This window comes from Strix aluco, chromosome 4 (genome assembly GCF_031877795.1).
Source record: "Strix aluco isolate bStrAlu1 chromosome 4, bStrAlu1.hap1, whole genome shotgun sequence".
In the NCBI taxonomy this organism is placed as follows: domain Eukaryota; kingdom Metazoa; phylum Chordata; class Aves; order Strigiformes; family Strigidae; genus Strix; species Strix aluco.
Genome location: NC_133934.1, coordinates 120,757,978 through 120,774,400, shown reverse-complemented (window position 1 = coordinate 120,774,400; position 16,423 = coordinate 120,757,978). Strand labels below are relative to the sequence as shown.

The 16,423-nt window shown below is 40.1% G+C and overlaps 1 protein-coding gene across 1 annotated transcript in view; it reads right to left on the bottom strand.

Moving 5' to 3' along the window:
• Positions 1–16,423, bottom strand: part of TDRD9 (tudor domain containing 9) — an 89,914-nt gene that overhangs the window by 37,193 nt on the left and 36,298 nt on the right. The window contains exons 7-9 of the mRNA XM_074825260.1: positions 13,833–13,997; positions 4,451–4,554; positions 2,283–2,341 (exon numbers count right to left, since the gene is read on the bottom strand). Of these exons, the coding sequence (XP_074681361.1) occupies positions 2,283–2,341; positions 4,451–4,554; positions 13,833–13,997 (328 nt within the window). The remainder of the gene's footprint in view (positions 1–2,282; positions 2,342–4,450; positions 4,555–13,832; positions 13,998–16,423) is intronic.

Sequence of the window (16,423 nt, the reverse complement as noted above, 5' to 3'; positions counted from 1 at the left end):
TGCTATCAGCAAGTGCATGCTAAGCACAGAGAAATCAGGCTGCCCCCATCTTCTGCAAGCTGCTGAAGAGGATGACAATCTACTGTTGCTTTCATTTAACCCATCAGAAGCATGTTAGATACTTGAAGGTGTAGCTCAGTGATGATGATTCAGTCAGTACAGTCTGACCTCTTCTTCCAGTTTGTTCTTTAAAGAGTCTAAAAAACTATCCATCAAAATATATGCTCAGGAAACATTAAGGTTGCCATGTCAAACACTCAAAAAAATGCCACAACTAAGATAGGTTGTGCAAACTTAATACAGCTCACTGGGAACATATTTATGCATATATGTTTAAAAAAAAATCACTGTACAGTTTAACATGACATTTTATCACCTTGTACCTAGGGACAGGCTAGCTCTGGAATCAGAGAGCTGAGCACTGAAGGATATTTATCTGTAAAGAATCAGACTCAGTAACATAAAAAAATTAACCACCGAACAAGACAGGCAATTACAACAGGAAGGGAAAAGATGGTATCCTACTCAAAGACAGCTGCAGCTGCTCTATGGAAGTGGATTCTGCCCCATCACTGAGTTCCACAAAGACAGTGGGCAAAAATTACTTAACAGTACTGCTCAGCATGGCACTATACTTTCTGGCTGCTGATGCCTACTCAGCTTGAAATGTCAATGGGAGTGTTATTTTGAATGTACAAAATGCTATGTAATTGTAAGCACTCAAAAAATCTAGGCATCTCAAATCAACGTCCTAAATGTGGAGGTTATTTTTACCCAAATCTCTGTCTCAGCTGCCCTCTTCTGAACTGAGGGGTCTCCTCCCCTCTTCTCCAGTTCTGTATAAAGACTATTTGTGAAGAAAATCTCAAGATGTAGTTGCTAATCCCACATTCAAGATCAGTCTTGAGTATTCAGTTATAAAACAGGCCAAGGTTAAACACTGAACAACAATACAAACCAAAGCTGAGTCCCAGCTCATTCAGAAAGCACTATCCACACAGGTTTTCATGAATAAACCAAATGTATTTAAACAAAAAGTTTCATTTCATCAGTTGCAGTTACAAGCCATCAGGGATAGCAGCACAGTAAAAAGCACCTAAAAGTGAAAGATAAAAAGGACTTGGGAATTGAAAGTGCTCAAGAGTAATTTCCGCCAGAAATGAAGACGCAGAGAGCCTGAGGAAGTCTGAAAGCACACCAGACTAACACCAATATGAGAAGCCAGAGGCAATGGAGATGGTCTCCCTACTTTGTTAACGGCAAACTGGAACGGGTCCTACACTGACACAATGAAGTAATTCCTTCTACCCATTGATTTTAAAGAGGGTAACTCCAAGAAAGGTAGCTCAAATGCCTTTTAGCTGTCAGGGAGCACCATCCACTGAAAGCTACTCGGCAAGTACAGTATATTTTTGTGCTGGTGTGCTGTGTTTCCAGTCCTAGCACTAGCACATCTATTGCTAAGCTCAACACAGCAGAGAAGTGACATTCATAAAGATTTTACAGAGAGTTAGAAAGTCCTGGTAGGGATAGACCTCACCGTGCCCAAGGAAACAGCTGTTCCTGATTCTGAGGCGACTCCACTAGAACATAACCAAGTCTTTTCAAAGTTTTCAACTAGCAAACTTTCACATCCCTGAAGTAAAATACCACCAGGTAACAGGTTTGTGATGCTCAGGAAACCTAGTACAGCCTAGTCACCCAAAAAATATTGCATGCTTTTGTTTTGGCTGTCATCCTTACTGGAATCTCTTAGTTAGATTTTAGTGGCACTGTAAGATAACTTAGGCTTGCTGTTTAAAGACCATTAAAACTATATATAATTGCTTCTGTGATCATTAATTGCTATGTTATCATGCAGTTACCACTGAGTGGTCCTACTACACCAACCAACGTACATGGAAAGAAAAAAGTGAATTTTGACTTTTACAACAAGAATCTAAATAAAAACTACACTATATGAAGATAAGAAAACATCTCAAAGAATCCTAGGAACTTCATGCAATATTTAACAATTAATCTAAAAAACTGAGCACCTGAATTTCTGTGAATCAGCTGTAGAATTAATTTTATTACTGCAACTTCATTTTTAAAACATACAAAGTCTTAAAATTTTTGACTCACACCTCTTGCCATATTTAAACAAGTTTGCAAGAAAAATACCCAGATAGACCAATCAATCCCAGTTAAGTATGTGTTTCATAAATCCCTGGAAGAAGTGCCAGAAGAAAGCTTGTTAAATGCAAGTAAGGAAAAATAAATTTATTAAGATGTATACTCACCTGGTAAAAATACTAGCACACTTCCATGTTTTGATGTAACACTCGTGGGTTTTTTCTCCCTAACAAGAATACACAGTTTCACTAGTTTTACAACCTCAGACTATTTTATTACCCGTTATTTCACTCTGAAAGAACAAGCAGAACTGCACACTCTTTGTAACATGTATTATTTAAACTTCCTGAAAAAATGGAATTCAAAACACTATTTGCAAGTATGCTTTCTGAAAAACACGGTATATAAACGTGGGAACTATATCATTAGGTTTAGTTTTCTCTTCAAAATTATGTCAAAAGAGAAACATTCTTATTTAGCAATGAAAGCAATCAAAATTAGGTTACCAAAGATCTTAAAATGAAAACGTAGTGTACTACTGCAGAATTCTATGGAAGTTTATTCAATAGTTTTACAAGTTTATGTAATACTCTTGCATTCTAAAAATATCACCAGACACCTTTAACAAAAGCCTAGCATGTAAAAAAGCTAACCATTACCAAGAGCTACAGGTCATGACATAAACTTTGAGGGAGACATCTTCGATTAATCTGTTACAAGTCAGGAAGCTAAAATCACATTAACATAATACAGAACTCGTATTTTTTGTTGTAATCATTCCTGTTGTAATCAATGTGCACTCACACCCTAGAAAGCCAACCACATCCTGGGCTGCATCAAGAGAATCGTGACCAGCAAGTCGAGGGAGGTGATTCTCCCCCTCCACTCTGCCCTCATGAGACCCCACCTGGAGTACTGTGTCCAGCTCTGGGGCCTCCAGCATAAGAAACACATAGACCTGATCGAGCAGGTCCAGAGGAGGCCACGAGGATCATCAGGGGGCTGGAGCACCTCCCTTATGAGGACAGCCTGAGAGAGTTGGGGTTGTTCAGCCTAGAAAAGAGAAGGCTCACCTTATAGGGGCTTTCCAGTACTTAAAGGGGACTACAGGAAAGGTGGGGAGGGACTCTTTATCAGGGAGTGCAGTCATAGGACGAGGGGTAATGGTTTTAAACTGAGAGTGGAGATTTAAAGGAAGAAATTCTTTCCTGTGAGGGTGGTGAGACACTGGCACAGGTTGCCCAGAGAAGCTGTGGCTGCCCCCTCCCTGGCAGTGTTCAAGGCCAGGTTGGACGGGGCTTTGAGCACCCTGGTCTAGCGGAAGGTGTCCCTGCCCATGGCAGGGGGTTGGAACTGGATGATCTTTAAGGTCCCTTCCAACCCAAACCATTCTGTGATTCATAACAGCCCTTTTGGTATTTGAAAGCTGAAATGCTGATGTCTTCATGTTTGCTTATAGAAGGGAGCTTAGTAAAAGGTAGTTTAATTTGGCCATTCTAAACTACAGTAAAACAGCTTAATTGAAAAGATCAAAAGAAATCATCCAAAAAAAGCTCAGAAGTCACTACATAGTGTAACAAAGTTAGTGCCAAATTTTTATATACCTTCATCAATACTTTTACTTCAGTGTTTCACTTGATAGCTGCTCAGGTGAGCTTAACTAATGCTATCTTAAAATTTCAAAGTTTACATAATACTAAGTTTGAAATAAAATTAAGCTTACAAGACAAAATTATTTCTTCAGCACACATTTATAAATTATTAGAATATACGGGAACAAAAAACATTCCTAAACTAAATATGCACTCAGTGTATGACCAAAATTGTAGAAGCAACTTTACTATATTTTTGGATACTAAACATCAATTTACAAAACAGAGAGTAACAAATTAATATTTCTTTATTTCAAAAGACAGTAAGGCATTAGTTAAACAGCCAGTGAAAATTAATACCTTGTTTGCATTCTTTTTTTCATGGCATAACATGTTTTAGTTTGTAACATGAAATAGTAGTTCTGATTTTATTCTTCATATAAATAATATTCAGCTCTGGTCTGCAGCAAATATTCTAGTTTCCATATAACATGGCTGTCTTGAATGGTCACTTACACTCCAGGGCATGAAGTGTATTTCAAGAACACAGTGCATTCAGTAAGACCTACAAGCAGTCTTTGCATGACTACCGTGAGTAGAAATCACACAAATACAATAAAAGCAGAGATGCACAGAAAATTAACTTACCACTAATAAATGTAATACATGGGCTTCTGCTGTGCCTTAATTAAGTGTCATTTCCTCAAAGAACCACTGGTTCCAGATCCTGAACTGTATCTTACCTATTGCTCTTCATCTCCAACTCATCAAATGACTGAATCAAAGACACTGCTACTTCATACATTTCCGTTACTATCACTGGTTCCTCAATGCTTTGAGAAGGAAGCTGTGTGGAGAAGAAAGTATTGAGAGTAAGACAGTATAACAGGCAAAAGACTATAGATCCCATATATGTGTCAATTTGTCAAGTACCTTTTGATTAACCTTTTGATTGCACAGATGCCATGCAAGGAAGTACCTTAACCTGGAGCATTCATTACCTTCTAAATAGACATCCTCCTTCAAGCATCCTACCATTCTAATGCTAAAGAAATACTTCTGATATTTACCTAAGATAAGCACTAGCCACACTCCATTCCTTAACCTTTGCAGGACATACTCCTTATCCAGAAGCGTTAACCACAACCCATGGGAACAGGATGACAAGAAAGAGAGGTATTTGTATAACACTGGCACAATCCTTCTCACAGGTGCTATAATGCAGGTCTCTACCTGATTGCCAAATAAATCATGTACCTCTTTCTCATTTAAACTGTCTTTGCATTTAATGGATCTTGTGTTTTAGGTCATGCCCTCTCAAAGATCTATGGTTGTGTTGTACACAATGTAACCACTGAGAGAGCTTTAAACTAGATTTGAAGGGGGCAGAAGGCAAAACATCAGCCCATCTGAAGTGCATGTATACCAATGCACACAGCATGGGCAACAAACAGGAGGAGCTTGAAGCCATGATGAAACAGGAAAATGATGATGTAGTGGCTATTACAGAAACATGGTGGCATGTCTCCCATGACTGGAGTGTGCCAATTGATGGCTACAAGCTCTTCAGGAGGGATAGACAAGGAAGGAGAGGTGGTGGGGTGGCACTGTATGTTAGGGACTGTTATGATTGCTCTGAGAACAAGTGCAGTGAAGATAGGGTGGAGTGTCTTTGCGTTAGAACCAGGGGGAAGGCCAACAGGGCAGATGTTGTAGTAAGAGTCTACTATAGGCCATCCAACAAGGACAGAGAGGTGGATGAAATATTGTATAGGTATTTAGAAGAAATCTCACGATCGCTTGCTCTTGTTCTTGTGGGAGACTTTAACTTCCCAGACATCTGCTGGAAATACAACACAGCAGAGTGGGACCAGTCCCAGAGATTCCTGGAATGTGTGGCAGATAACTTCCTGACGCAGCTGGTGAGTGGACCAACCAGAGAAGGTGCCCTGCTGGACCTCCTCTTTGTGAACAGAGAAGGACTGGTGGAAGATGTGGCGGTTGGAGGCCGACTAGGGCTCAGTGATCACGAAATAATTGAGTTCTCTATTCTTAGAGAAGCCAGGAGAGGGGGCAGCAGAACTGACATCCTGGACTTCCAAAGGGCTGACTTTGTCTTGTTTAGGCACCTGCTTGACAGGATCCCTTGGGAGATGGTCCTGAAGGGTATAGGGGTCCAGGAAGGCTCGGCACTCTTCAAGAAGAAAGTCTTAATGGCACAGGACCAGGTTGTCCCCAGCTGCTGTAAGAGAAGCTGGTGACAGAGAAGATCACCCTAGCTAAACAGGGAGCTTTGGCTGCAACTCAGGGAGAAAATGAGAGTTTCCAGCTTTTGGAACAAGGGGCTAGCAACTCACAGTGATTACATAGATGCTGTGAGGCTATGCAGGGCGGAAATCAGGAGGTCTAAAGCCCAGATGGAAATTAATCTGGCTTCAGTAATCAAGGACAACAAGAAATGTTTCTATGTCAACAGCAAAAGAAAGACCAGGGAGAGCCTCCATCCCCTGCTAGACACAGAAGGAAACATGGTAACAAGCGACGAGGAAAAGGCTGAGGTGCTTAATGCCTTCTTTGCCTCAGTCTTTAATAACAAGACTAGTTGCACTGAGGCAATCCAGCCTCCTCAGCCAGAAGACAGAAACTGGGAGAATGACCCCTCTGCATTCCAGGAGGAGACAGTCAGTGACCTACTGCATCACATAAACATACACAAGTCTATGGGACCGGATGGGATACACCCGAGGGTGCTGAAGGAGCTGGCTGGGGTGCTCGCCAAGCCGCTTTCCATCATTTCCCAGCAGTCCTGGCTGACCGGGGAGGTCCCGACAGATTGGAAACTGGCCAATGTGACACCCATATATAAGAAGGGTCGGAAGGATGATCTGGGAAATTACAGGCCTGTCAGCTTGACGTCAGTCCCCGGGAAGATGATGGAGCAGCTCATCCTGAGTACCATCATAAACACGTGCGGGACAACCAGATGATCAGGCCCAGTCAGCATGGGTTTATGAAAGGGAGGTCCTGCTGACAAACCTGATCTCCTTCTACGACAGGGCGACCTGCTTATTGGATGAGGGAAAGGCTGTGGATGTTGTCTACCTTGACTTCAGTAAGGCCTTTGACACCATTTCCCACAGCATTCTCCTGGCAAAACTGGCTGCTCGAGGTGTGGATGATCGCACACTTTGCTGGGTAAAAAAAAGGCTGCTGGCCGGGCTCAAAGAGTTGTGGTGAACGGAGTTAAATCCAGTTGGCAGCCGGTCATGAGTGGTGTCCCCCAGGGCTTGGTTTTGGGGCCACTCCTGTTTAGCGTCTTTACTGATCTAGACAAGGGGATCGAGTGCACCCTCAGTAAGTCTGCAGATGACACCAAGTTGGGTGGGAGTGTTGATCTGCTCGAGGGTAGGGAGGCTCTGCAGAGAGACCTGGACAGGCTGGAGCGATGGGCTAAGGCCAACTGTAGGAGTTTCAATAAGGCCAAATGCCGGGTGCTGCACTTGGGCCACAACAACCCCCAGCAGTGCTACAGGCTTGGGGAGGAGTGGCTGGAGAGCTGCCAGTCAGAGAGGGACCCGGGGGTGTTGATTGACAGCCGGCTGAACATGAGCCAGCAGTGTGCCCAGGTGGCCAAGAACACCAATGGCATCCTGGTTTGTGTCAGAAATAGCGTGGCCAGCAGGGACAGGGAAGGGATCTTACCCCTGTACTCGGCACTGGTGAGGCCGCACCTCGATTACTGTGTTCAGTTTTGGGCCCCTCACTACAAAAAGGACACTGAATTACTCGAGCGTGTCCAGAGAAGGGCAACGAAGCTGGTGAAGGCTCTGGAGCACATGTCGTACGAGGAGCGGCTGAGGGAACTGGGGTTGTTTAGTCTGGAGAAGAGGAGGCTGAGGGGAGACCTCATCGCCCTCTACAACTACCTGAAAGGAGGCTGCAGAGAGCTGGGGATGAGTCTCTTTAACCAAGTAATGAGTGATAGGACAAGAGGGAATGGCCTCAAGTTGCGCCAGGGAAGGTTTACACTGGATATTAGGAAGTATTTCTTTACAGAAGGGGTTGTTAGGCCTTGGAGTGGGCTGCCCAGGGCAGTGGTGGAGTCCCCATCCCTGGAGGTGTTTAAGAGTCGGATTGACATAGCGCTGAGGGATATGGTGTAGTTGAGAACTGTCAATGTTAGGTTAATGGTTGGACTAGGTGATCTTCAAGGTCTTTTCCAACCTAGATGATTCTGTGATTCTATGATGATTCTGTCTACATTGTTTTCTAGCATTCTGTCACAAACTCACAGCTTTACTATTTAAGAACAGAAACCATCAAGTCTTCAGAGCAAAGACAGTAATTTAATCTTGTTTCAGTTTAAAAAGAAGTTTAATGAACTACACATGCTCTGGGAATGGTCTATCATATCACACGTCTTTCCCTTGTAGAGAAAATGGCTTTTGATCATTGCTCACCTTTCATTCTTAGGGTTTCTCCTCATTCTAGTGGAAACTCTACTGGATTAATCACTATCTGTAACTTTTCTAGACTTGTATTACAGTGTAATCTGCCCTCCACATACTTCACATGATTAGAAATCCTACAGGCAAATTGCATTTCTCTCCCTCCTATTATGTCTTTGAAGTTCTTTCCTCTTCCCTCCCTCTACTCTCAAGTGAAATATTTTATTTACTTCTATGCTGAAATCTAACAGTTCAAGTAATCCAAGATTTTCCCAAGAAAACCAACAGGTTCAAGTGATTGTGTGTGTGTGTATGCTTTAAGAGATCATGTATTTTTGCACTAGCTAGCAAACCTCCATTTTCACATTTATGCTCAAGGAAGTATTTCTCCTAGCCTACCAGTCACCTTCACCTGTTGCTTGATACGCTACAATAGTATTTTATTGTTCAAATACAGCTTTATTTAGGCTTGGAGTTCTAATTTTTACTTTTAAGGAATAGTACTATAATTGAAGCAACAGTGAGAACCAAGCATTTGTGCTTTAAGCATAACATTCTGTAAGAATTGGACTGCACGATAACAGTAAAAATGTAATAGTCAGTAGTAATTGGTAAATACATGCAGATAAATACCAACATAAGGTAAGACACAAGTGCAGCGAGGGACTTTTAACAAGGATATAAAGTGTATGGAAAAAGCCACCCCTGGAAAGAAATTCAAAATGCAAGCTGAATGGTCAAGAGTAATACTCAAGGTTTCTACACAGAGAACTAAGATATTCCAGGCTTCCCTGTGAAAGAAGCAGAAGGTATTTACCAACTGTCCACATTTTAGAGATTTTAATCAAGCACAAAATTAGGATTACACACCTACTCCAGTTATCATATAAGCAAAAGAGGATTCTGCACAAGGTTTCAATGAGCAAAAAAGAACTGAAAAAGATATACTGATAACATTGGAATGCATCGTATGTGTACTGATAAGAGTATCATTCATATAATGCATCCTCCCATTGTCTGGAGTGAGATGACATCCAGTAAGACAATGTGTAAACATATGCATCTGAGGATTGCAAACTCTGAATACAAGCAGATGGTGTATTGGTTGAAAATAAAGAAGCCCCTGAACCTGCTACTTTGATCATAAGAAAATAGCTATTTTCCAGTGTAATGCTACTGAAAGCAAACATGACCCTAGGTCAGGAAAGGTCATTCTAAGAGTGTGATGTGTTAGTGACACTGTACAGAACTGCCCCTCACTCTGAAGTGACTCAGGTCTTGTCAAAGCTTTCAGCCAGCGTACTTGCCAGCCTTTGAAGTAGAAGAACTATTGAAGCCAACAGATACTCAGTCTCTGATGCTGGGGAAATGGATGGGGACTGACAATACATCTGCAATTCCTACGAGATTTTAAGGGGATCAGCCGAAACTTGAACAGAAGCAAATTATGACTACTTTAATGACCAGAAGAACAAAGAGACTTTCTCGTAAAAGAAAAATAGTAATGACTTACCTTATCTAACAGAGCAAAATGAAAGCCAGGAAGAGGTATTACTGCTACCTATAAACCTATCCAAGCATAAATAAGAATGTGGGAAGAAGAGTTAATCTAAAAAAACCCAAACCAAAAAAAAAACCTAACAGTTTTGACTCTAATCTGTCACAGTCTCCCAAGGTGTTCTTGGGAGAAAAGGCAGAGAAAGCAGAACTGTCTTTTGAGTCTTTCCAGCTCCAGCACTGGGACTGCATGTTCAAGGTTCAGTGCCAAGACAGTTTAAACCTGATCCAAAATCTGGCCTGCAGCTGTACCCATCTGACCTAGTAGAGAGGTTTCAGAGCGCTAAAACTGTAGAAAACAGAACTGTCTAAACTAGAAAAATAATTAACTTTATTTTAATATCAGTTTCCCTTTCTGAAGGGGCTCATGACAGAATCACAAAAACACTACTGCCACCACCAATTTGGCAACACTGATTTAGATCAGCTTTTGTTACTGCAACCTCAGTCCCCAGCCTTCAAACCCTTACCAGAACAGCCAACTTATAACACTACATCATATCAAACCTAGGTCACCTTGGTGTCTGCAGAAAGACTCGTTTCTGAAAACCCCGAGAAAATTATCCCACTTTCTTCTGGTAGAAAATGGATTGAAGGATCAAAAAAAGCCATCTGTAAGAACTTGACAACATTCTTTCCACTTCTCTGACCCCCTCAAATGAAGCAGCCAGGTAGACTTTTCAGGTGTACAACTTGCCAGAGCTTCTAACTATATTTTACATCCACTATAGTAATACTTTTCCAATGAAGCGTGATTAATCCCTGAGAAACCACAGACAACATTCTAGTAGTTTTGAGAAGTAGCACTTTTCTTTGCCCAGTATGTGCGATAATCCAAGGAATTTATCTTTTCTGGGCTGCTTGAACCTAAGATTTTTGGGTTTAGATTATCCCTGCTTAAATAACTGTCAAATTTGTCTTTTCAATTTTATTACCAACTGTACCTCTACTATTCTGTAACATGACAAGGCTGCCACAGCACTCCTAATAAAAGGTAGCAACATGACAAGCAGCAAATCCAAAAGCCCAGTCAGAGCTGACTGCAATAACACAACATAACCAGAATAGCTTTTGACAGCAGTTCACTACCTTTCATCTGGACTCTGACTTCAGGTCCAGGGACATGAAGGAATTTTTACATCTGCAGGCCAAAACTGGGACTCTCCTTTTTTGCCTTAGGTAAGAAGTAGACATGGGATTTCACAGATTTACTGCCAGAGACTAACATCTAGACCCCCCAGTTGCTGCATTTTTAAAATCTGGTCACAGAATTAACTATACAATTAATTTGCATTTGATACCTCCAATAATATACTATAGCAACAGGTAACCATTTACACAACTACCTTTAAATTTGGCTATAGATACAACCTTCATGCATTTTTCATCACAACCTTTGTTTCACTGATTCCTTCGGGCTTAGAGGGTGCAGATATGACAAAATAACAATCCAGTTAAATATCCAGAACAATGTGCTTACAAAGGCCATTATGCCAAAAGAAAAAGAAACTACTTTTCACAAAGCTATACTCAAAAATTAAACAGTAGCACCTGTAAATGACCCAATATCTGGGCAAGGGTAAGCCAGTGCTACACTGAAGAGCGTTTCCTCCTTCCTTCCCTCTTACTTTCATTCTTTTCTACAAATGAAGCAATTCAAGTGGAAAGCGTTATCTTTGATTCAACTAGAGCAAAGGGTTTACTGCAAACAGGCATACGGAAGAAAAAATAATGACTGGCATTTCTATTTATCTTCCAAATCACAACTCGTATCAGTGAATTCCCAAATTATTCAAGTCAGAACTGCTCAAAGAAAATTTTTATTTTCAAGCATAGTTTTAAAACATTATCACCTACAGAAATGAGTGACATAAAGCCATGAGTTCTGCTGGATTCATAAAAAAATTCTACATTTGTACTGCAACATCCAATTATTTTGAGAAGGGAAAAAGGTTCATACCTCACCGCAAACAAGACAGTTACAAAGGACTAAACTGATTTCAATCAAGATACTTTAAAAGGAATGAGTTATGATTTATGTAATCTGATTTTATAGTTATTAATTTTAAAATCAAAAGGAAACTTGGCAAAATTCTGTTTATCTAAAAAGACTGTTTTTTCTTTTAGCTTCTGTATTCTTTTATGTGAATTTTATAGGCTTTTATAGACAAAAATAAAATATGAAGAACTAAAGCCTGAAGCCTGTACCTCAGGCAGTCATCTAACTGATTTTGATTTTAGCATGATGAAAGATGCGCCCCTGCTTCCATATAGCAATGTTAACTCATTAACTGCCTTAACACTCAGGCTCTGCTTTCATTTTTATTAGGATGTTACATAAATCTTAGTCCTTCCATGTTTTTATGTATTTTTAAAATAAAACTACAAGAGCACTTATGTGCTTCTATTGTTGCCCTAAGGTACTCTCCTCCTCCTACCGAACAAGAATGGCTATAAGCTAGGACAATACAACATAAAGAAACAGACGAATACTTTAAAAAAAAAAAAGCTAAATGCTCATGTACACAGAGAAAATAAAAAAATATAAAAAGCAGTTTCTTTTGTTCGCAATCTCTGAGGTGAAAGTGCTCAAAGTGCAGCTATGACAAATGCAACCTGACTGAAATAGACTTCTTACTGAATTTCTTAGTTATCTTTTTGTTGTCATCTATCACCAAATATCTTTTGCAAAACTCATATTATATAACCTCCTCCATATTATCTGAGCTGCCGTACTAATGTATAAAAAACTGATGGGCCAACTGCTATATGCATTTAGTTTATTTTTTTGACTGCATTAAAACTTCAGCAGTTGACAGCCTTTTATTTTAGCTTGCCTGTGTTGAGGCATAACCAATGCCTGTGCTGTGTACAGCATAAGCAATTGTTTTCTTCTGGGTTTCCCATAAACTACCTGTTTGTTTTACTTCTCTCGTTTAGTTTCTGCAGAATTGAGGGATTAAAGCCAAATAATAACAGTATGTTCACATACTGCTACTTTTTAAGTGTATCCCCTGTTTTCTTCATTGTATTAACATTATAACAGTGTTCTGAATTATCAAAATTGACCAATAATTACTCCCATGCCCCAGTTATTTTTAGAGTGATTGTCACTATTAAACCCTGAGTGCATTTGCTCTACTTTGCTTTAACCTGTTTATCTCTTGCCTTGGACCATAATACTGAGTTCAGTATTATGAGTTCAGAGTTCAGACACTCAAATAAATTCCTACAGAGCTGTTTTTCAACCGCAAAACAAACTCCTAGTGTAAAACCACAGATACCAGATTAATTCAAACTCAAATTTACTCCTTCATTATCTGTTGTCTATGCAGCTACATGCTATACAATAGCATGTCAAAAGCTCTACAAACAAATATATTTTATAAGCTAGAGACTGACACAGCAAATGAACCTTCAGCCATTGCTACCCTCCTTAGACTTTAGAGCAGCAACTCTCCAGTGCGGCCACATAGGCTGTGAAGTGGCCACCAGGAATTTGGTAAATATCTATTATTCTAACATATTTTCATTTCTCAAAATTACGTATTTGCCATGGTGGCCTACATGGCTACAACATAAATATGCTCAGAACTACTGCATAACAGCTGAGACTAATAAAAAAAAAAGGAAAAAATAGGAAGCGTGTAAGCCTCAGCTGATAAAGAGAAGCCAACTTGATAACGTCACACTTCTATTCATAAATGCTTCTTTTCTGATGACTCTCTTCATTTCCTAGCTCTTTCTGCCTTGGACACATAACAGCAATATGAACCAACCCAGGAAATACTCCCTGAGTTCATCAGCTGTATTCAAAGAGATCTATAAATCCCCTTGTTACTTTCCGCACAAACTTTTACATTGTTCATCTTGGATGCAAACTACCAAACAAAATGCCACATACTACTTAAAATTCCCAGCCCTTTACATTCCATTTCTGTACATGAAAGAAAAACTAGGCTGCTGGTAAGGAGACTCCTGTTTTATCATCACATATTAGTTCTTATCTAGAACTGCAATATAAAACTGGTTATTTGTGATTTTATTACACAGCTTTCAAATTGACTGTTCCAAGTTCTTTCTTACTATGTCCAAAGAAATAAAGTTGTATTTACAATACCTTGAAATGAACAGTGTGCTTCAAATCATCAAGATAATATTCTTCAATTGCATAAGGTTTGCCTTCCACCTTAAATATACAGGCTGGATTCAGACCGTCATAAACTGGAAGTGCAAAGTAATCAGCAAGTTCTTTACAGTCAATGGAAGCAGACATCAGTATTACCTGTTAAAAAAATTGCACAGCATATGTAAAATGTTAATTTTAACACAAAATGCCATGCTATGCTGGAATCTCCACTTCTTTCTTTATGCTAAAATGGTCTAATTTTGGTTACTACAGGTATTTAACCTAGGCACCTTTAAGATAATCAAGGCTAAGTGCTTAAGATTCCCAATGTGGAAAAAGGTAAGCGCTTGTAAGGGAATAGCTCAGGCTAGATGCCTAGGGCAGACAATGTGGAACACTTTTTCCTGTGGTAAAAGTTCAACCTAAAAACATATAGTACTGTTCCTTACGCTTATGATCTCTATATGGTCCTCAAAAGAAAAAAGTATACACTATTTTTAATTCCTGTTTTACTAAAACGCTTAGATTAGATATCAGTGCCTTCAACTCCATCAAAAGATGGGCTTACTCCTATAAAAGCAGTAACTGTATTATAACCCAGCCTTAAAAATGTTACTATAATGATTTTGGAAAATGTCAAGTAAGTTTTCTCTCAATTTCAATTAATTTATGCAACTTAAAGCTCCCAAGCATCACACCAAGCTCCTCACTCTGTTTGCTGACTCTGCCAAGATTCTTAACCCATATTCACCTGAACAGAAGAACAGAAATCACATTTGCTAAATCACAGGAATCACATATCACATTGGTGATACCTTTTCTTTCAATTATTATGAAATTCAGAATTTACAGCTTTGTTTTCTCCCTGGTTAGACAGCATGGTATGCACAGAATGGGGGAAGGGAGAAGAACGAAGTAACTTAGTGGCTATGGCTATTTACCCTCTAACCCCTCTATTTGGAATGTGCTCCCACTGCTCAGCACAACCAGCTGCAATAAACTAGACAATTGCAAAAAGGACAAAGAGCCAAGGAGTTATAATGAACTGTGTAGTGTTCAGCTTCTCTATCTTCAGGTCTCCTGAGCCACTCTAAGCAGTACTTGTAAACTGGGACACAGTCAGTCTTCGTTTGCTTTCCTGACACTTTGCATGAATTTAAAAATAGAATGAAATAAAGACATCAACATCCAAAACAAAAATGCAATGAAATACAAGAGCATCCCCCTCATGAAGTGACACGCAGGCAAGCTAATGAAGTGGGCACTGTACCACTGTGCTCAGCTCCAAAGCACCTGTAAAAGCACAAGGAATACATGGAGAGGGCAGACTAAGTCATGAAATCATTTAACATGATCCTGAAAGGGGGAGAAATCTGAAAGGACATAATTCTGCAAATACTATATGAAACTTGTCCCACTACAGTATGAACTGCCTCATGGCTCAATAGATAGTGGCTCACCTATGCTAGGAAAATAGGCTAAATGTAACCTTGTCTGAAGCCTATTGAAACAAAATCCAATCTAAATTATCCTAACTGCAGTTGCAGGCAAGGAATACTAACTTACCTTCTCTTCTAGACAATCTTTGACATCTGCACTCTGTAATCTGCGTGGAATCCTTCCAAACCGGAAGGAAAACCACAGGTTCCTAACAGAGTGCCTGAAGGATCACATTACTAAACAAGAGATTGATCTACTCCCAAAGCAGAATATCAACAAGCACGGATCACCAACATGGCAGAAGAACACACTGAAATAGAGGGTAATGTAGACGGTTCTTCAAAAATCAAGCAGTCCAAAACCACTTGTGCAGCGTGATTATGTCTAAAGCCCCACCAGATGATACCAAAAATATGCACAGTAACTCTCACTTCAGATTTCCTTGCATGGCAGTTTGTTAGAACCTGGAAATAGGACTATCATTACCCTGTTCTTACCTTCCTAAGCAGCTGTTACCCGGTACAACTAGTCACCACTGGGAACTGCACTGTTTGGTTTGACCCAATAGAGCCATTTTTAGAGTCATAGATATTCTTGCAGCAACCCCATCCCAACAAGATCAACCTTAGAACCAAATGTCTGCTGTGATCTAAAAGCAATAATCTGCACCAGCCATCTGTCAGAAAACTCAGCAGTTGGTAGGTGAACCACACCTAGATCTTGTCCTCCGTACGTCAGAATCACTCTTGCCATTCTGTTAGCTAACGCAATGTTGAATTACCAGCTACTTCTGAGGTCTGCACTGTCCAGATTAGGAGACAAACACCTCATATGTATTTCATATCACCCTGAAATATAAATACATTTGTTTCCCCTTAAACAGGCCTCCTTACACCCTTCTGAGTCATTAATCCAGGGGGGCTGGGAGGAGAATCTTGCACTTTCTAAAGGAATTTGCCACATGATCAGAGCTCCCTTCTTTCACAGTTTTTCAAAAGCAGCTGAAAAAGGATGAAGTAGGAGACACTGGGCTTAGTGTATAGAATCAAACTGAATTATCTGTTCCACTCTGCTAGAACCCAGTAATTGACATCAATTCTTCCCTCCCCACCATAAAAAAATTCAACAGGACCCACCCCCAC